Consider the following 19,982-nt stretch of genomic DNA (forward strand, 5'->3'; position numbering starts at 1 on the left):
TCCCTGGAACTGAAAATGCTGCCAGATCGGGCCTGTGTCGCTATACTGACTTGACTCGGCTCGAAGATCCATCTGAAAACCGGGAATGCATGCCGAGCTGCTAGACTTCGATGGCTCCCGCAGTGTGAAGGGATCGCCAGGCTCGCTTCGAACCCCAGAGTGCGCTCCCCTTCCTAAGAGGGTCACATTGTTCTTTCTTTTTGGTATGATCACGAGTGATTCGTCGAAACAGACGACAGCCATTGCGGCAGATTGGAGGGGCGCCTGTGAGGTCGCTTCCTCGGCTGATGGTCAGCTCACTCAATAACATTTTAAGGCAGAGGCATCGGCGACAACTATCGATGCCGGTCCCGCTTTTGCTTGATGGTGGAGAGCAGGAAAATCGGGCCACACACTCCTGAATTGGCGGGCTGTCGCTCATCTCCTGTCAGCGTTTTCCTGAGGGGGGAGGAGGGAGATGGCGCTGCGAGGCGCAGGCATCAATCGCACTCGCATCCGTCGGACGAATTGTGACAGATTCGGCCGAAGTGCAGGTAGAGAGTGGTGAATCAAACAACAGTGGGTCGAATGCTGGACGTGCCCATATGTTGCGACAATTGTGCACCTGGGAATGCTTTTGTTTGAGTCGCTGAGGAAGAGCCACGTACGGATAGATAGCATGTAAAGGTCCAAGGCGTCTTCTATTGATCGAATCGAGAAGCAGGCAAGGTAGCTAGTTGCGTGGTGGACAGAAGTCGGCTTCTTGCGATTCGATACCTCAGCTGCATACACCACGTGACTGCGCGCCCCAATTAAGGTTACCTACGCTGCGTGGCCACATGGCTCTTATCTTATCGGGAGCTCCCCTCCAGCGCGATATTGCTGAGTCAAGCATTTCTGGCCTGTCTTTACCCCTGGACGGAATACCACCTCCCATGATCACTGTGGCTTGCTTATTGCAGCTTGCATCGCTCAACTTCACGACCGCTGCGTAGCCTCAACTGAACATTGCCGTACACGGCAAAGGCTGATTCAATGCCGGTTCATTATGACGCAGGCAGCCCGGCAACTAGCGGCGCGAGCTTCACCTCCGATCAACCCACGGCCTCCACCGCTCCGCCGCAGCCCGAGTCCCGCAAGGCTCCCCCCCCCGAGAAGCCTTCCGATGCGCGCCGACGCTCTTTCGTCATCTCCGCCTTCTGGGCCATTGTCCTTCTCCTCGGCCTGCCCATTTGGTGGATGACGACGAGCATCTACCGCGCTAACCTACCCCTGAGCGGCATGGTTCAATGGGCTGATGGCAAGGTATGCGAATACTAATCCACGTCCTTACACGTTGAGGGAGGGTAAACCGCTGAGCACTTACATAGGCCTGCCGCCCCGTGTTCCCCCTCCGTATATTGGTGTGGGCAAACAAGCTCCAGGAGCAGGAAGCGCAGAACCTCCTTCGTCTAACTCAACATGCGCTCGACGACCTTAACGACTTTTCGGGTCATCATCTCCGTCTGCAGCTCGCGCCTCGAGATGGCCAAGCAATCACTCCCGAGGATGACTCCCAGGTCGCCCTGACCATTCGTCTCAGCCCCGGAGATTCTACCACGGTATCGCTCAATCCGCACTCCCCAATCCTCGACATCACCTATCCTCCGAATTCGATTCCGTCAGCGACCTCGTCCTCATCCGCGCTAGCTACGTACATTGCAAACGAGTTGCGTTCGACCTATGCCGAAGAACAAGCAATTATATCATATCTTCTGTCGGCAGCCTCGGGAGCTTCCGATGCGAGACCTCAGGGAATGTCACCAGAGGCAGCCGAGTCACTGGCCAAGCGGACCACCCGTTCTTTGCGATATTCACCAACATACCATTTGAGCTTCTCGCTCTTCACTAGCGGTTCAACTCCCAATACGTGGGACATTGAAGCAGCTATTCAAACATACATGAAGCCTATGCTCGACGTGCTCAGCCCCATTCATAACTTCACGATAGACACCCAGGTTCAACTGTACGCAACACCAGGCGCGCAGTCCCAAGTTTTGAACAAGGACGACCTTGCCTCCTTCATCAACGCGGCCGAATGGCCCCTTTCGCCATCCATTGGCGGTGCGCCGACGGTCAACTTCCTCCTCTTTGTCGGAAACCAAACAATCGGATTGGATTCGGGGTCCGAAACATCACAGTCCTGGTTGATCCCGCAGTGGGGGACTGTTTATCTCCTGTCGTTGCCATCCACGACGTCACATGTGCCGGCTGCTACGCTCAAGCAGCCCATGCTCACCTTTGCTGGGCACTTGCTGTCTCTTCTTGGCACTCCCCAGTCAGGTTCTCTTCCTCTACGGCTCTCGACTCTTACACGCATTCGATCAGCAGATCTGTTGCTGCGGGCATCTTCCACACTAGGATCTTTGGCGAGACTTTCACTTGCGTTGCCGTCCATCTCCATTCCCCGAAATGTCGCGGACGGTGTTGCCAAAACGATGCATCATCTGGAGCTCGCATGCGCCAGCCTGGGCGGACCCGAAGGACTGGAGCATGCCAGGATCGCTGAGGCCGAGGCAGAGCGAGCGTTTTTCGAGAAGAGCATGGTCGGACAGCTATACTTTCCCGATGAGCATAAGATTGCGGTCTATCTTCCGCTTCTGGGGCCGGTGGGAGTCCCCCTTGTAATGGGTCTGTTAAACGAGATCAAGGCATGGAGAAAGCGGAGACGCGAGAGAGCCGAGGCAGAAGCAAGAAAGAAGCTTTAGAATGTGATGAGCTGATTTAAGACATTGAGAGCATAGAGTTCCACGCCAACGGTACCGCATCCCATACGCTCGTGCCTGACTGTCGGAACTAACTACCCTGGGCGGCGGCAGCAATCAGTCTCGGGTGATTGATTAGCTCTGAAGGTTGTAAAGCTATGCCCAGTTCCCATGCAAGCTTCGCGATGCCGCTTAGCTTTTTCATCGGGTCAGCTGGGCTATGACGTAAAGGTTTCTATCGGTGGATTCTCATTACGGCCCCATCCTTGCTTCACTCCGTGCTTTGTAGGCCGATTGAATCACAGACGGAGTTGAATCTAGGTGGACTGGGTTGGCTTCAGCAATCCAGGTGAGTCCAGGTGAGTCTCGGTGAAGATGGACATAAGTGGGAGGACCGTGCTCGAGTAGATTACCTCATGATGGGTACCCGCAGCATCCCCGTCAGTTCCGATCTTAGCGGCAAGTGCAATCCCTGCGCCCTACGCCACCTCGAAGCTTGCTTTTTTCCATGGGAGGGGGCTTGTCCTCTGCTCAGCAGCGCGCTGACGTCGGACACAATCCTTTCTCCCTTGACACCCCCGTCGGCGTTTATCCTTTCAATACAAGGCTTGAGGACTCAGCTGTCATCGCGCATCAACGGGCGCTGGGACGCAATCACAAGCTCTGGCTCGTCTCGACTTGACCTGGATGGTCCGAACCTATTGACCTTTCTCAGCACAGCTTTCGCAAACACACCATTCCCGCTCGGCAAAGCCAACCATCGTCTCGCGCTCTCTCCCTTATCATCGTCGGCTCGAGCAATGTCTCCACTATGAAGAGCAAAAAATGCTTCCTGAACCGACGTTGAGCTTCACGCTCCCCAGCCTCCACGATGACACCGTCTTGGACTGCCGTCTGTATCATTGCCAGGCATTGAACCCCGCCGCATCAAATTCACCGCCATGGAGGCGACACGCCGCCGTTATCGCCCACCCCTATGCCCCCTTAGGCGGCTCCTATGACGATCCTATCGTCGATATTGTTGCCGCGACGCTGCTCCGACAGGGCTTCCTCGTGGGCACCTTTAATTTCAGGTAAGGATTGGCGAGTTGGTGAGCGTTGGGCGTCATGATGGCGAGCTTGTTCCGTCACTTACACGATGATTCTTGAACAGGGGTGCTTCTGGATCCGCAGGCCGTACGTCCTGGACGGCAAAACCAGAACGTAGCGACTACATGTCATTCATTGGCTTCATGGTCTATTACATGCACTTCCTCGATCCCTTCGGACCGTCTGTCGCCCGCTCGCCGACGACCACCCTCACGCCGACGCTCCCCGACGCTCAATCGAAGCAACCCTCGCACCATCCAGTCCTCCTCGTTGGCGGTTATTCATACGGGGCCATGGTGACGACGCAGATTCCACCGATGGCGCATATACTTGCACAGTTCAAGGTGCCTACAGCTGGTTCCGCAGCTGCTGACATCCGCCTTCGAGCGCAGCATCTGGCGGAGCAGCAGAATGTCATCCTGGCGAGCGCCAGAGCCACAAGCTCTACATCGCCGCGCAAGAAGTATCTTGGCATGCGGGTTGGGGGTGATGAGGATACCCAACGCAAGAGTCACGAAGCTCGGAGATCCATGTCGGAAACGAGGAGATCCTTCTCCATCGACGCCGAGGATAAGATTCGGCGAGGCGTCAACGATTTACTAGCGAAAACGAAACGACATCATCACAGGGGCGTGGCGGTACCCCAGGAAAAGTTGGCGACTATACCTTCGAACCATGAAGTCTCTGTAGTGGTGGAAGAGGTTCCTAATTTGACTCAAGTCCGGCCGGCATATCTCCTCGTGTCTCCGCTGCAAGGAGTCATTACCCATTTAGCAGCCATGTCGTTCCTCCACACGACACCTGGTCGAGGACTTTTTTCGCGGTCTGGAGGAAAACCAAGAGAGCAGGGAGCGCCGACTTTTACGGCTGACCAAAAGCAACAGAGTGAGAGCAAGTTGGTCGAAAATGATACCCTAGCATTGTACGGCGACAGGGACATTTTTGTCCCGGCGGCCAAATTGCGGGGATGGGTGGAGCGTCTAGAAGGTGTCAATGGGTCGCATTTCCATGGTGAGGAGATTTCATCGGCAGGGCATTTCTGGACAGAAGTGAATGTGGCTCAAGTGCTTCGAGATAAGGTCTCGGAATTCGCGGCGAAGTTACTGCAGGCGGCCGACGAAAGCAGGGCCACCAGTGACGGGCGGTAGCCGCATGTCTGAAGATATGACTCGTACGTTTCTTGACGGGACTGCACGAGGAAACCGACCACCGCCTAATCTAGCGAACGAATCGGACATGCATGAGAGAGCATACTACACGTGGGACGTTCTTAGAACGGGCTGGAATCAGCAACGGCAAGCCACTGATGAATAGAGATGTCAGACGGCGTGAAATCAAGAGAGCTTGAATGACGTTGACGTTGATGATGTCGAAAGGAAGTTTGTTGACCAAATTCCACCATCATAGCTCAGCAAGGCTTCGTCAAACTAAAGATACGACGCGATTGCAGCATCTACCGGTTCTCAGCAGCCCAAGTCTTTTGCTGAATCACGCCTGCCCTCTTATTCTCTCTTGCTGTGCTGATAACGAGAAACGTCCTGATATAACTCACGACACGCTCACCGCCAGTCACAAGCTTGCTGAGGCCTTCCGCAAGACCACAAAGGCAGTGCGGAAGCTCCAGATGAATACCTATTCGTACAAGCGATATTTTCTAATATGTGTATGTTTAAAACAATTAGTATACAAACTAACGATACAATTAGCCTCGCCGATCTTCTGTGGCACAATCTTTTTATCGGTGAGGTCAATCGTATTGTTAGTCTGCATATTGATTATACCGAAAGAGCGTCCATCAAGTACAGGGATCACCGAAGATAGTCCGTTCATACGATGAGGTAATCACCTGGAGCTTCTTCTACTGACTCCACGGCCTTGCAGATGGCCTCGGCACACTCGGCGACGTCGGGGGACAGTGGCGAGCTGTCTGTCATCCGAGAGTATACTCCAAAGAAGAGCAGTGAGCACAAGGCCGGACGGTATTGCAATGTTTTCCTTCGCGGGGATGGCGGCTTTGATGAGTTCAGCGTCTCTTTGGCAAAAAGCTTCTCATCGGTGAGGCCAATTGTATCATCAGTCGGCACATCAAATACGTCGGATTGTCAGGGACGCAAACAGTAAATGGTATGGAGCAAACGAGTCAGGGCCGCGCAGATCTGGTAAGGACAACGGAAAAGACTGGGTGAGAAACACCGGCTCTGGGCCTGTATCTTATTCCCGTATGGGATCGATCGGACTGGAGAGCGCTTACGTTTTTGAAAAGGGGAAAATGGAAAGAAGAAAAGGCACCATGAGACGTAAAGGTGGAGAAGAAAGCACAGAGTTCTGAATCATGAGGTCGGGTGAGCGTCTCAGCAAAAGCTCCGGGGTAAGATCGGGATTCGATCTGGCAGAATAATCACACGCCGAAACTACAATAATGCCATCAGACTTTGGAACACTCTGGGGTCTGGACACGTACATAGTGCGTAAATCAAACGGTAGCCGAAAGGTACCTATCGATATAGCAGGGGCGCCGTTGAGAGGGCACTGCGGATACTAGTTGAAGATTCCCCCTTTCTACCTAGTGCAGTGGGGATGAGAAACACATGGATTTGGGAGCGTATGAGTGGGCACTCGAAACGTGAAGTAATGGAGGTGTAGAGTGGTCGACTGGTAGGCAGTGATGCGCGGATGTATGCTTCGTAGTTCTAACTTGGACGCCTGGGATAGCAATTATGCCTTGCGCTCGCCTGATGGATCCGAGTGAATACATTGCCTATGCATCTTCCAGGCTGGTGAGGTCAACCAACGGGGCGGCCTGGGACCATCTCTTATGAGAGGTAAGGCAAGCAGCAGCGCGAGCTGAAGGAGGGGAGATGAGACGGACGGAGAGCTCACCGGGCGGCCTGTCCCGGATTTGTGGTAGCCCTGGGGCTTGGTACGTGTGCGGATAACATGACCGGTATTCAAAAGTCTATTTCGAGATGGAGGGAGACTCAGACAGTGAGCGGGCAATAACGGGATCCGGCTTTCGCTGGAGATACCGGCAAGGAGATCACGTCACAGCAGAAAGGGAGGAAATCGGAGGGAGATGGACTGTCAGGTGCGTCTTTGCGGTTCGGAATGCAACGGGTGAGAGGTGACTCTGGGGGATGAGATGTGAGTCTTTACAGGAAGCCCTACAACGAATAGCGAGAGAGGCATATTGTGAAATTGGGAGGAGACTGTGACAGACAGATAGACAGACACGTGAGAGGGCATGGCCGGCTTGTGGAGAAGAGTGCGGGCGAGGGTGTATCGCGGCACGGCGTGATTGGGTGGTAAGTTAATTGACGGTGCAGTGCTTGGTGGTGTTCTGCGGCCTGCCCCCGTTCACCCCTCTCCCCTCCCCCCAGGATCCCCAAATCCGGGGTGGGCCACTAAGCTGGAAGAGTCTGGAGAAGATGGTGGGGTGGGGCCGCCTAAAAGAGGTCACCTGGTCTGGCCTGAGCCGAGAAACCCAGCCAAACACAGACTTGCTTGCTGCCTCTCCTGGTTGTGCGTCTGTCGCTGCGTCTTGTTGCTGCGTCTGTGAGACTGGGCAGCTATATGCCATGGTCCATAGAAAATACAGAATACGGAGTAGCAGGCGTTGCATCCGGATGAGCCAATCGGTTGCCGCTGAATCGCCCATTACGTCTCTGCTCTGGGTGCTGTGACACGGGGACGCTGGCACGGGGACCCCTGAGGCGAGATACCCCCCGGGCCCCGCCTGCTCCTCTGCCTCAGGGCGGCACGGCGGGAGTCAGGACGGTCGGGTCAGCAACAATAAGTTATAACTGCACTGATGAACGACCGGGGTGGAGCTGCTTTTGTGGAGGCAATTTGTGGGTGGCTGTGTGGGGTCTGCAGCGACTGTCATCACCTTCCACTTTTTTCTCTTCTCCACGTTCCATCCCCGGCCACTGACGGCCGAACGTTGTCACTGCCATTTCTCTATCCAAACTTGACGTTGCCAAGTTTTGGCTTTTACCTAGAACCGCTCTTTTTCTTCACGACATCCTCCCTTGGCTATACTCCCTTTTGTTTTCAATCTCCCTCTGTCGCCCTTTTGCTCCTCCTCCTTCTCTCTCTGCCTCGCTCAGCCGCTGAGACGACCATCGAGTCCGTCGCTTCACCTTCGTACCCTTGGTTCCATCTTCCAACCACCACTCGCCGTCTGACCAACCATCTCGACCCGTTTGCGCCCGCCTGTTCCTCCTTACCCGTCTTGTCGTCGCCTGCTACCAAGGGTGGGTTACTCTCTGCTCCCTCGTCCGTCAACGCCTCTTCTACCCGCACCGAACACAACAACTATTTCGTCAGACCCGACAAGCCAAACACCCCCTCCTAACAGGTTGTCCGGTCATCTGCACTCCGCTTCCACACCTTTCCCTGCCTGCCTTGGCTTGTGTCACCCAAAGATTACCATCATCACCACCACCACACTACTACGGGAATCATCTGACAGCTGCAATGCCTACTTTTGCACTCTGTATCTAACCACCAAAACCAAAGCCCAATCTGCTGGCCTTTACGAGCTTTTTCCGGACGACGCCTGTCTGACTATTCAGTGCTCAAAGAAACTACATCTTCAGCACAACGACTCGACAGACACACGCGAACCGTCCGCCGCCTAAGTTCCCACCGTCTCCTACTCCGCAAAGTCCGACGCTACTTAAACCCTTCCAAGCCCGCCGCCGTCGCGACGACACACCGACGCGCGCATGCTCTGACCGCCCTCAACAACCCAACAACAGGAAAAAGCACATGTCAGGAGTCTGTTGCACAACCACGCTCCAAGGCTGTGATGCGACACGGACGGCACCAGGGCTGCCTCTCGTCCACCAGCTCCGCTTCCCGACTTTCCACCCAGCCCTACCCACGACGATCATTACTTTCTTACCAACTCCTCAATTGCCATCATGAACGACGTTTTTCTCAACTCTGTCCATCCACTGCCCGCAATTCGGCCCAAGTCCTCCTCGTCTGGCCCCCCAGCCTCGACCAAACCCGGCCGCGCTTCTTCCATTAAGAAACATCAACCACAGACGCCCCTAAGTGCAGCCTTTGATTCAATATCTCGGGCCATAAAAGGCGCCAATAATCTTGTCTTGTCTCTTCGCGATGGATTATCCGAGTTGGAACGGGAAAACAGGAGGAAAAAGGAGGAACGCAGGCTTGTACTCTCTATTCACATGAAAAACGTACGTTTACTTTGCCTCCGTGGCGGTCTCGTGCACGTTGTACCAGTATCAAACAGTACCGCTAACAGGGTGTCTTCTCACAGGCGGAAAGCAGGAAACAATGGCAGGAAGCCGCAGAAGAGCTCGACATTCTCGAGGAAAACGACCTGTGGAAGCTCAACCCATACTTAGGGGATTATAACCCCGCCCTGATTGAGGCGCGCCTCAAAGAACTCGACGATGCGCGGACGAACTGTGACACCCGTGCTATGATGCACCTCGTTCGAACCGCTCTATGCAGAGATCTCGGGGGTATGGGAAATGTCGATCTATACAGGCACTCCTACGTAGGCACCAAGAGCCTCATCGAACGATACGTCGACTCGGCCATGCAGACCATCGATGCCTTGGTAGAAAAGAGCCAGTTTTCATTGCCTGAAGGCATGGGCCAAAGAGACATCCTCGAGAGCGTCTTGTACGCCCGTCAGAGCTTTGGTCGAAGCGCATTGCTCTTGAGTGGAGGCGGGACACTGGGTATGTCCCATATTGGTGTGCTCAAGGCCCTCTTCGAAGTCAAACTGCTTCCACGCATCATATCAGGTGCCTCAGCAGGCTCCATTGTTTCGGCCGTTATTTGCACAAGGACCGACGAAGAGATTCCGCGGCTTATAAGGGAATTTCCATACGGTGATCTGGCTGTCTTCGATGCCGAGGAGAACCCCGACGGTGTCTTCGATCACATGCGGAGGCTACTGACTGAGGGAAGCTGGACCGATATAAAACATCTGAACCGTGTGATGCGTGGTTTGGTTGGAGATCTTACCTTCCAGGAAGCGTATAACCGCACTCGACGCGTCCTCAACATTTGTGTTTCAACCGAGTCCATGTACGAGCTACCGCGTCTCCTAAACTACATCACGGCACCCAATGTCATGATTTGGTCTGCCGTGGCTGCATCATGCTCCGTACCCCTGATCTTCAGCGCTGCGCCGCTGCTCGTCAAGGATCCCGATACCGGCGAATACATGCCCTGGAACCCGACACCGCAGCGATGGATTGACGGATCCGTGGACAACGATTTGCCCATGACCAGGCTTGCAGAGATGTTCAACGTAAATCACTTCATCGTCTCTCAGGTGAACCCTCACGTCACCCCGTTTCTGGCTCGTGATGACCAGCTGGACCCCGATGATTTTGCGGCACGTCAGTCCAGCTTGTCACCCAGCAAGCAAGAGCTTGACTGGGTCTACGCTCTGACGGCCCTCGCCAAAGACGAGGCGTTGCATCGGTTGCACTTCCTTGCCGAGATTGGTGTGTTTCCGAATCTGGTCACTAAGCTTAGGAGCATTCTCAGCCAAAAGTATTCCGGCGACATCAATATTCTCCCGGAAGTCAATGTCCATGATATTCCGAAAATCCTCAGCAACCCGAACCCCGACTTCATGCTGCGAGCTTGTCTGATGGGCGAACGCGCAGCTTGGCCGAAATTGAGCCGGATTCGCGATCGATGCGCCATCGAGCTTGCACTGGACAGGGCGGTCCATCGTTTGCGAGCTCGCGTCGTGTTCTCAGATAGTCAGGTTGACTTGAGGAGGCTCACCACCGGCATTGCTCTACCGCCGCCATGGCCCAAATCCATTGCGCTACCAAAACAGACGTCTTCGGTAGCTCCCGCTCTCACACTAGACACCGGAGTCGTGAAAAACCGGCAGCGTAGATGTTCTGGTAGTAGCGTGCAACTCATGGCGCATCACAGGCGTCTAATGGAGAATGTTCTCACAGATGAAGAGACGGAAGAGGAGGAACGGTTGGAGATGCGGGCAAGGCATGGCCATGGCAGCTCCTCGCTTGTCATTGTTCGCAAACCACGTCTGAAGAGGGCGGCAAAGAGCCATTACAATTTTTCGCTGGCTAGAGGACCAATGACGAGCCCGATAAATCCGGCACAACTGGAGGCCACTGAGTTTGACTTTGGGAAGCCTGTAACCCCACCGCTGCACCGCTCACGAAAGTCGGAAACCTCTCTGTTCCACACCAGGAAACCGAGTAGCCTTGATATGACCCCGGCGAAAGAAATCGAGTTGACGGCGCCGCCATCGAGGGGCGAGGCAACTTCGCACACAGATGAGATGGAGACATCAGACATTCACACTTCTGACGGGGATGTGGAGTCACACACAGAAGATACAATGTCCGACCCGGATCCTTACGAGGGGAACTGGCTGCACGGGCCTTCGAATGAGTTGGAAACGGACCCCAAGAACGACAAGGAGCTGCTCGAAGTCAGCAGCCGTGAACTGGTTCCTGTGGGCGACTCATTGGGAGGACTTTGGGATTGACTCGTAGACGGGAGGGTGAGCTCCTCGGACGAGGAAAAGAAGACGGAAAACGGCAAAGAAGCGCCCGAAGAATCGACCGAGGAAGACGATGTTCTCAGGTCCAATTGGATGAGCTGGGATTAGATCGATACTTGAACAATCAGTTGGGGCATGGTCGGATGTTGGGTGTGTTGGGTCTTACGGACGGTAGATGGATGGGCTGGGAGACACAATAGCATAACACGGAGTTTCACGCATCATGAGAATAGCATCAGAGCATGGTAGAGGTTATGGAGACCACAAAGAGTGGGAGCATTGTACAAGACGCAATTAGTAACAGCCTTTAACTTTGCCAAGATTGCTTCTGTGATGAGCCTTTCTTTGATGGTACGTTGTGTGCCTACTAGCTGAGCTTCTACTGTAAAATTGCATTTATCATAGAAGTTCATCGATGATGATGCACTTCCCTGGCCCAGTCATGGAGAAGCATTATAGAATCCTTGGGGCCTGGTTTCTCGCGTCAGATAATCCAGATTAGATGTTGGACCGGAGCCAGGCTGCCTATCCCGACAAAGCGCTGCCTTGCCTCATTCTTCCCCTGTGTTTCATCACTCATCAAGTCTACTTCTCGGTAGATTGTCCCGTAACAAGCCCCGTCTCGTCGTGATGCACAATAGCCTTGTGATCTGCCTCGCGATACCTAGGTTCATCCATGTCCAATTCATAAAGAGGAGGGAACGGCTCCACGTCCCTCCGCAACACATACTTCTTAGCATACCACGGCATCTTGGAAGCATAGTACCCGGCGTGGTCGCGGCTACGAACGTCAAAGACGCTGTCGAGCTCCTCGAGCATCAAGTTCTTGGTCTCGGGCAAGAAGAAGTAGGCGACGACGAAGCCGACGATGTTCCAGCAGGCGTACCACACGAACGCACCCGTGACGCCGAAGCTGGCAATCATCTGCGGCCAGGTGAAGCTGATGATAAAGTTGAAGCCCCACGTCACCGCGGTGGCGCTGCTCATGCCGATGTCGCGGATGTGCAAGGGGAAGGCTTCCGCGCTGTAGGTGAAGGGGACGGGACCCGCACCGGGGGAGTAGACTGCCGCAAAGAGGTAGATTCCTGTTGCCACGCAAGCGAGTCGTCCCGTACCCTCTGGGATGTAGAAGCTGAAGCCGGTGAAGAAGAGGCACAGGGACATTAGGGGGAAGGTTACCAGGAGGAGGTTGCGGCGGCCAAAGGTGTCGATTGTGTAAAAGGCTGGGAGGGCGAAGAGCCAGTTGATGAGGCCCATTCCCATGGAGGTCAAGAGGGCTGTACTACGGTCGAAGCCGCTTGTTTCAAAGATGTTGGTGGAGTAATACATCCTGTTGGTGAAGGTTAGTGACCCATGCTTTGGGTATTGATAGGTGGGATGTTTACTTACATGGCGTTGATTCCTTTTGAGGGGCAAATTTGACTTGTCAGCTCAATTCAAGAAGAATTCAACAGTCATTGCTGCTGGAGGAGAAGATGCCTGAGGTTTACCGCAAAATTGTTGCATAATCATGGTGAAATACGAGGACAACGCGGCGCGTCTGTTTCTTCGAACTGTGAAGAAATCCTTCCAATTGCGACCGCCCCGGGCTTTCGTTTCGATTTCCAAGAGCTTGTGGGCGTAGTACATGTCCCTGGCTGCCTGGATTGGGTGGTGTCGCAGCCGGAGGGTCGATCGGAAAGCCTGTTGGTATTTGCCCTTTTCCATGTACCACCGCGGACTCTCGGGGCAGAAGTAAACCTGGTCGCCGAATTAGCAGCCGTCTCAGCAAGACTTCTCGTTGCCAGGAGAGATGGAAGACAGGAGATATAGCGAAAACAGTGGGGAAAAGGGAAGAACACAATGGACATGGCGGAGGGAACGATATCAAATGAGAAAGTAGTAAAAGAAAACAAACGTGTTCCTACCTGTACCATGACAATTAGAGGCGGCACGGATGTACTAGCAAGCATCCATCGCCACTGAGTGTTTTCTCCCAGAAAATCCGTGTTGGCGAAGGCGACGGATACAATGAAACCCAGCGCGATACCGAAGGCTGTCCACATCTGGATGAATACGCAAGTCAGTTTCACAACTACACGCCGAATTCGGATCCATCAAGGCCCCTTCTTACCTGCCACATCATTGTCAAAGCACCACGGATGGTCTTGGGTGTACTCTCAGCCGAGTACACGGGCGTCGTGCTGCTTTTCGCGCCGACTGCGAAGCCCAAGAAGAAGCGTGCTATGAGGAGATTGTACCAACTACATCAAAGGGTTGTCAGCGGATCGTGTGCACGATGGGGAGTCGTGGTGGGAGCGTGTTCCCTAACCTGTCTGCGGCAGCCATCCAGAAGCCGGTGACGACGGACATGAAGCACGAGATGAAGATTGTCCCGCGGCGGCCTGTATACTTGTTCAAGATGGGGGAGCTCCAGCAGCCGACGAGGGCGGAGCAGAGGTACGGGGCGCCGTTGACGAGCCCTTGCATTGTAGGGTCGTCTTGGAGGCCAAACGTCTCATAGTAGAACTCCTACATCATTGTTAGAGCCTGACCGCATGCATTGTCATGTTTGGTTGGAGAAGGGGGACGTACCTGGGCGCCGTTGACGGCGGTCTGATCCATGCCCTGAACTGCAAACGACAATACATCAGCATTTTCACACAAAACTACCAGGCCAGAGAGGCTCTCATACCAATGGCCGATCCCGCACATAGCGCGCACAAGAAGTAGAGTGACACAGGCTGATGCCAACGATGGGTGACTTCTTTCCGGAGAACCGCCTTCTCTTCCTCCACGAGGGCGGCGATGGACTCGAACCCGTCGGGTCGGTTAATCACCTGCGCGACCAGAGCGCCTTTACGGAAGACTTCGCGGTGTTCCTGCAAGCCCTTTGCCTCGGTGAAGCTGTCGGCGTCTTTGAGAATCTCATCGTGCGTGAGCCCGACGAGCGGGTTGCGGAGGAGGGCGGCGGTCGAGGCGTGGGCCCCGGCAGCCGCGCCCGCGTTCTTGTTGTCGTTGGATCCGTTGCCGCCGTCACTGCCCGAGGTTCGGGAGTCGGTGTGTGTCTCAGGGAGGGGGGGAGCCTCCGTGTCTGCCTTGGGAGGAGGCATTTTCGTGATGTGCCCGAGAGGGGGCCCGTGGATGTGCTTATGTGTGGTATGTAGATATTGGTACTCTGAGATTATGATGACTTAGGTGGATGACATGGACGGAAGAACAGAAAATCTGGGGAGAAAGATGGGCCCCTTTGACATTTGAAGAGCTTAAATAGTCTTGAGAAGTCAGCTTTCTATTGTAAGCGAGACAAGACTTCCCAGTGGGCCTGTGGAGGATTCAAGAAAGAGGGGGGAACTTTGTCCCAGGCCTCATGATGGCATAGCCTTTATCCAACGAGCCAATGTCCGGGCATACTGGACATGGAGGAGTGGCACGTACGAGACAAAATATGGGGAATAGAGGCTCGGCCACGAGGCGGGCTGCGTATCCCAAGAGGTGTTCAGTGGGGAACGACGCGCCGTCTGGTGTGACCGAGAGAGCGACATTGGTGGTACACTTTGACCATAAAGGTTGCTAGTAAGGTAGGCCGTGGGGGTGAGCCGTCTGTGAACACAGAAGTTGGACGTTTGTGTTCCTCCTCGGGTCCGTAGAAGTAGGCAGCGGCTTCTTGCTCATCAGGTATTTGTGCCGCTTCAATTGGAGGCAAGCTAAACTATCAGAGACGTCAAAAAAATTGCCGCGGCTAGGATTTTGACATTGTATCCGAGATCATGGCCAATCTTGTTCACAGTTTTCGAACCCAAGAGGTGTGAGTGATGGTGGACGTTGGGAAGGGGGGCGAACCTAGAGCGCTTGATGCCATTCGGGGTAGTATTGAGTAGCACATGAATGCCTCTGGCCGATTGAGACATGACTGAACATGATTCGACTTGACAGGAGGAGGGGATGTCAGCCGTGTCATAGGTAGCACGTCGACCCGCGCTCTTTGTTGGTAAGCCTCCAAGATAAAAGCCGAATAGAGACATATGGGTGATTGTCGGATGACGATCGGCGATGCAGCCAAGCGGCCGTCATCCTCGGCAGCGGGGACTCCGACTGTAGGCCGCTGCAAGGCGGGGGGGAAATGAGGGCGTGTCTTGGGACTGAAATCGGCCGGTGCCAACTCGGCGTGCGGCGCGGCACTCGTCACACCCACGGCATGGCGGACAGGGATCAGAAGTTTTCTACCCGTTTGCCTCACATTGAATGTCCGTTTTGGCCTTCCTGGGCCCTGAACTTTTGGAAAAGAGAGGAAAAGCGACCCTTGGTCAACTTATGACTTCATGCCAAGCCTTTGCTGGAGTCTGGTCCGAATCCTCCACAACGGTACCTAGCAGATAATGACACGGAGCGTGATTGCTTCTCTTGATTTGACAGTGTTGCGCACCTCATCGACATTGAAAGGAGGCAATACAGGTAATACTGGCCGTTATCCGAAATAGTATGGGACGACCCTTGATCGTTTCGTGCAGTGCCCTCAGTCCTTGCCGACATGCGTTTTGCCCTTAGTTGCTGTTGACGACTGATTACCTAGACCAAGTGAGTGGAGCTGACTAAGACTTCTGAGTCCTTGTTAAATTCCTTTCCAATGATATTGGGGTAACATGATGGAGAGGAAGAGCTGTTTATTAGTGTATATCTAGGCCCGGCTCTCCCCATTCTCTATCGGCCAACCGCTCGTGTTCACCAGTAGCCACTGATGTAATCTAATCTGGGCGAAGAATAATCTACCGGCCCTGATTATATATGCTTCATGCTTCTCATGTAAGCGTAGTCCGACCCATCGCTTCAGTCCACGTCGTCGGCATTGGTCTCCGCCTCATGTGCAGCAGGACCCATCTTCTTCCTAGCCTCCTCAAGAGCCTTGGCCTCGTCGTGGGACTCGACGTCGTCCTTGGTAGGCGGCGGCAGATCACCAGCCTTGATTCCCTCGGCACCGGCCTTGAGTGTGCCGTCTTCGTTCACATCACTTTTGAGGTGGATCGTGAAGAGGACGACGAGGTAGACGTCGCCAGTGGTCTTGTTCCGCAGAACGTATCTAAGCGTATGTGAGCGCTTAGGCTCCCCCTCCCTACTGCTGGTAAGAATGAAATAAAGGAAAGAAACATCCACGCTGAAAAGCCACTTGGGGTTTTCGTGTTGCTGTATATTGTTGTCCCCCAAGTCAATAGCACAAGTCAAAAGTGACGGCCATGGCGCGAGAAATAACAAATCAACGGAACAGTCGACTCGCAGAGAAGCAAAACAGATTTGGCACTAGACAAGGGAGGGTTAGAAACTCACCGAAGGCCTTGCCCGTCCCAGTACTTCATGATGGCGAGCTGGAAGCCAGGCAAGCGCAACGCCAGGTTGGCAAAGTCGAGATAGGGGTTGAAGAAGTCCAAGCCGTACGTCTTGCCGTACTCGAACAGCCATTTATCCTTGCTGTCCTTGCGGAGCGCCCACTTCATGCGCTCCTTGGCTGTGGCCGGCGCGCCGACCTTCTCTCTCGCTTCGAGACCAGCCTCGTCACCCCCCTCCTCGAACCACAGACCGCCCTTCTCTTCATCGTGGGCGCCGGGACCCACTTGAATGATGTTGAAGGAGCTCAGCGCGGGGCCGTAGAGATGCGGGACGTCGGCATAGGCGTCGCCGTCCAAGCCGGGATCGATCCACCACTTCACGATGTTTAGCGCCGTGTTGAAGCCCGGCGGAAGGCGATCACGGATGGGGTGGTCAAAGTCATTGCCGAACTGCAGGTCCTCGGCCGATATGCCGTCTGCCGAGGAGGCGTCCGCGGGCTTTTTGGGAGTGAAGCGAAAGGAGATGCTGTACTGGTCGTTGTTGGTGGCGTGGGGTTCCGTGGAGAAGTAGGGTGAGGTAGAGGGCGAGTTGCGAGGGAGGCCGGCGTAGTTTTGTATCCGGACGTTGAGTTCCACGTCGGCGAGGGCGCTGGTGATCTTTGTGGGATGGGACTGGTTGACAGGGACTTCTACCTGAGAGTCCAGGTCGTAGCCTGGACCGGCAGTGACACGGAGGATGTATTTCTCAGCCATGGTGAGGTCTACTGTGTAGTGTATGTGCCTGGCAGATCTTTCAGGTGTGTGTGAGCTGTGGGAAAGAGAGTCAGTCGGTGATGAGCGTTGAAGGATAACCAATCTCGCCCGCCAAGAAATTGGTCGATAGTGAATGTAGATGATGTGAAAAACAGACTGAACTTGAAGGCACAGACTGCTTGAAGATGAGAAGAGGTTGTCGTCTGAGTGTGGTAAGGGCAGTGAAAGAGGCTTAACAGACTGACATGGGAGGAGCCGCCTAAGAAGTGCCAAGACGGGTGGGGAGGGACTCGAATGCGATGTACTTCCGTTAAGGCTGAGGAAAAATTGGGGAGGAAGGGGGAGCAATGACGTTGAGATGAGAGACTAGAGCATTGGATGGCGCCTCCCTCCCTCGCCTTCTTGCATCACTTACCTCAGCTTGTTACTTGTGGGAGAGATTTCGATTAGCACGTGAAACACTTTGGAAAGCGCTGTTTGGAATTCCCGTTTTCCAACTTGTTCGATGTCGATCAACAATAGAAGATGCAAGCAAGTGGAAAAGTTTCATCATGACTTATGCTTGCATGAATGAAGACACATTTGTTAATTCAATCAACGGGGTATATAAATCGGATACTACGATTTAGTGAAATGCGTCTACTCCCTCACTCTTCTTTCCATTTATTTGACAACAACTACAGACCATGAACGCAATGCCATCTATCCATTTATTGCAGGTAGACCAGGAGGGCTTCGCTGGCCGCGACGCTGAAAGTCGCCTGCCCACCCGAGACCATCGTCGTCTCAAAGGTCTCTGTGCCCCCAATTGTGCATGTGCCGTCATTGAAGTACTGCTGTCCAAAGGATGCCTTGCTGCCGCGATCTTGCCTCGCCAGCGCGCTGGCCGCAGTCACACGCTTGCTCTGAACGCGGGCCGCAGTCAGCCCGCTGAGCACAAATGACTCGGGATCCCTGGTCCCCGTGCCGTTGTAGTAGTTGGAGTTGTACAGTAAGGCGCGCAGTGGTGCGCCGGCGGCATCGTAGGTGACGTAGGCGGCGAACGCGGATTTCCCGTCGTCGAGGGCTGCTACGTGCTGGGCGCTAGCCATGAACGCCGTTGCTGCGTAAGCTCCGACGTACGGGTTGCCCATGGAGTAGCGGCCGAAGAAGGAGTAGGGGTTGTTGCCAATTGTGCCGTGGTGGAAATAGGCCCTGCTGACTTTGGACGTTGCAGCGCGTACTGCGTAGTCCATAACCCAGAGAGCCGCCCCGAAAGTTGGGGATACGCTGAATGCGCCGCCTCCCGAGACTTTGTTTCCTCTTCGTCAGCAAGGGGCTGCTAGCGCAGAAGAGTCTTTATACTTACCAGAGTTTGTCTCTCCAAAGACATACGGCTTGTTGACTGCAAGGGCACTGGCAATGTCTTTGTCGAACCTGATCATATCAGCCTAGAAGTTTGCCAGGAGGGGTTGGGGCCAACTCACAAATGGATATTGCTTGCGATATTCGCATGGGACATCAAACCTGTCACCGACCCTCCGGGATAGTTGTGGTGTGCGTACGTCTGAACATACTCTCTGACCGTCGCATTACCGCTTGCGATCAGCTCCTCGGCTCCCCACTCGGGAGGATGAGAGTTGGAGTTGCCGGCCTGGATGATCTGCTTCTTGCCGATGGCATTGCCGACGATAATATCCCATTGATTTTGGGACGCAGCATCCCGGGCGGGATTCCATCCTCCCGCGGCGATGGGTTGCACACCCGACCAATCTGAAAATCCACCGTCAGTTTGGCAACAAGAAAGGATTGAAGTTTCCACTTACACTCGGGCTCGTTCCCAAGCTCAATGGCAAAGAGGTTGCCCATCTCCTGCACGGCAACTTTGGCCGCCGCAATGGTGTTATTAATGTTGTTCTTCCCCCTGTTCAGACCGAGGGTGACATTGCCGGCGTAGGTCGCAGCCAGCTTCATAAAGTTGGGTCCAAAGGTCAGCGACGCGGGTGCGTCGGCGGCATTGGCGACCGAGTAGACCACGTACGCTGACGTCGCCGCATCGTAAGTCGCCCTGTCTTGCGTGGTGCCGCCGATGCGGATCGGGGGCCAGGTGCCTGTCAAAGCCTTGAGGTTGGCGAGGCACTGGTTCGTTGCCGTTACATTTTTGAAGTACGCCGGGAAGGCAAAGAACTCGAAGCTTCCAAGACGGTTAGTAAAACATGGGTGTGTAAGGCCTTTGGGAAACCTCCAGGGAAACTCACGATAGACCGACTGGGGCTGCTTCGAGAGGGGCATACGACAGACCACCCGTGTTCACCTTGGCGGGCACACTGTAGGTGACGGTCGCAGCTGCATGAGCTGCTGCCACGAGGCAAGCCAATTTGGAACCTAAGAAGAACATGGTTTACAAGTTGGAACCATCGGAGGAGAGGTTGACAGGATTTGATCAACTCTCGTCCTCACGGTCTTCTCTGCCTGGGTACTTATTTAACAAGCTCGAAGTCTGTCCAAATTGGCTTCCTCATCATAAGCATCGAACTCGGCACCGGGAAAGCCGAAAGGCACCACCTTTGACCCATATTGCAAATCCATGAGCGATAA

The 19,982-nt window shown here is 54.3% G+C and overlaps 6 protein-coding genes across 6 annotated transcripts; 3 read left to right on the forward strand and 3 right to left on the reverse strand.

The window, feature by feature from the left end:
• Positions 1-1,014: 1,014 nt before the first annotated feature.
• Positions 1,015-2,726, forward strand: CORC01_00147 (phosphatidylinositol-glycan biosynthesis class S protein; the record flags this gene model as incomplete). The annotated part of the gene is made up of 2 exons (XM_022611805.1): positions 1,015-1,284; positions 1,350-2,726. 2 exons carry the CDS (start codon positions 1,015-1,017, stop codon positions 2,724-2,726), a joined length of 1,647 nt encoding a protein of 548 aa, XP_022481810.1.
• An 822-nt stretch (positions 2,727-3,548) lies between these two features.
• On the forward strand, positions 3,549-4,960 carry CORC01_00148 (uncharacterized protein; the record flags this gene model as incomplete). The annotated part of the gene is made up of 2 exons (XM_022611806.1): positions 3,549-3,796; positions 3,877-4,960. 2 exons carry the CDS (start codon positions 3,549-3,551, stop codon positions 4,958-4,960), a joined length of 1,332 nt encoding a protein of 443 aa, XP_022481811.1.
• Positions 4,961-8,737: 3,777 nt separating this feature from the next.
• CORC01_00149 (patatin-like phospholipase) lies at positions 8,738-11,460 on the forward strand (the record flags this gene model as incomplete). Its single annotated transcript, XM_022611807.1, has 3 exons — positions 8,738-9,019; positions 9,103-11,290; positions 11,345-11,460. 3 exons carry the CDS (start codon positions 8,738-8,740, stop codon positions 11,458-11,460), a joined length of 2,586 nt encoding a protein of 861 aa, XP_022481812.1.
• A 477-nt stretch (positions 11,461-11,937) lies between these two features.
• On the reverse strand, positions 11,938-14,444 carry CORC01_00150 (uncharacterized protein; the record flags this gene model as incomplete). Its single annotated transcript, XM_022611808.1, has 8 exons — positions 11,938-12,682; positions 12,742-12,754; positions 12,843-13,092; positions 13,260-13,397; positions 13,466-13,595; positions 13,664-13,863; positions 13,927-13,964; positions 14,027-14,444. The coding sequence occupies 8 exons, from the start codon at positions 14,442-14,444 to the stop codon at positions 11,938-11,940; spliced, it is 1,932 nt and encodes a 643-aa protein (XP_022481813.1).
• A 1,714-nt stretch (positions 14,445-16,158) lies between these two features.
• On the reverse strand, positions 16,159-17,405 carry CORC01_00151 (uncharacterized protein; the record flags this gene model as incomplete). The annotated part of the gene is made up of 2 exons (XM_022611809.1): positions 16,159-16,408; positions 16,654-17,405. 2 exons carry the CDS (start codon positions 17,403-17,405, stop codon positions 16,159-16,161), a joined length of 1,002 nt encoding a protein of 333 aa, XP_022481814.1.
• Positions 17,406-18,115: 710 nt separating this feature from the next.
• On the reverse strand, positions 18,116-19,782 carry CORC01_00152 (uncharacterized protein; the record flags this gene model as incomplete). Its single annotated transcript, XM_022611810.1, has 5 exons — positions 18,116-18,696; positions 18,754-18,821; positions 18,872-19,157; positions 19,211-19,578; positions 19,643-19,782. 5 exons carry the CDS (start codon positions 19,780-19,782, stop codon positions 18,116-18,118), a joined length of 1,443 nt encoding a protein of 480 aa, XP_022481815.1.
• Positions 19,783-19,982: the final 200 nt, after the last annotated feature.

The sequence above is a fragment of the Colletotrichum orchidophilum genome, assembly GCF_001831195.1.
Source record: "Colletotrichum orchidophilum strain IMI 309357 chromosome Unknown Scaffold_1.1, whole genome shotgun sequence".
Classification (NCBI taxonomy): Eukaryota; Fungi; Ascomycota; class Sordariomycetes; order Glomerellales; family Glomerellaceae; genus Colletotrichum; species Colletotrichum orchidophilum.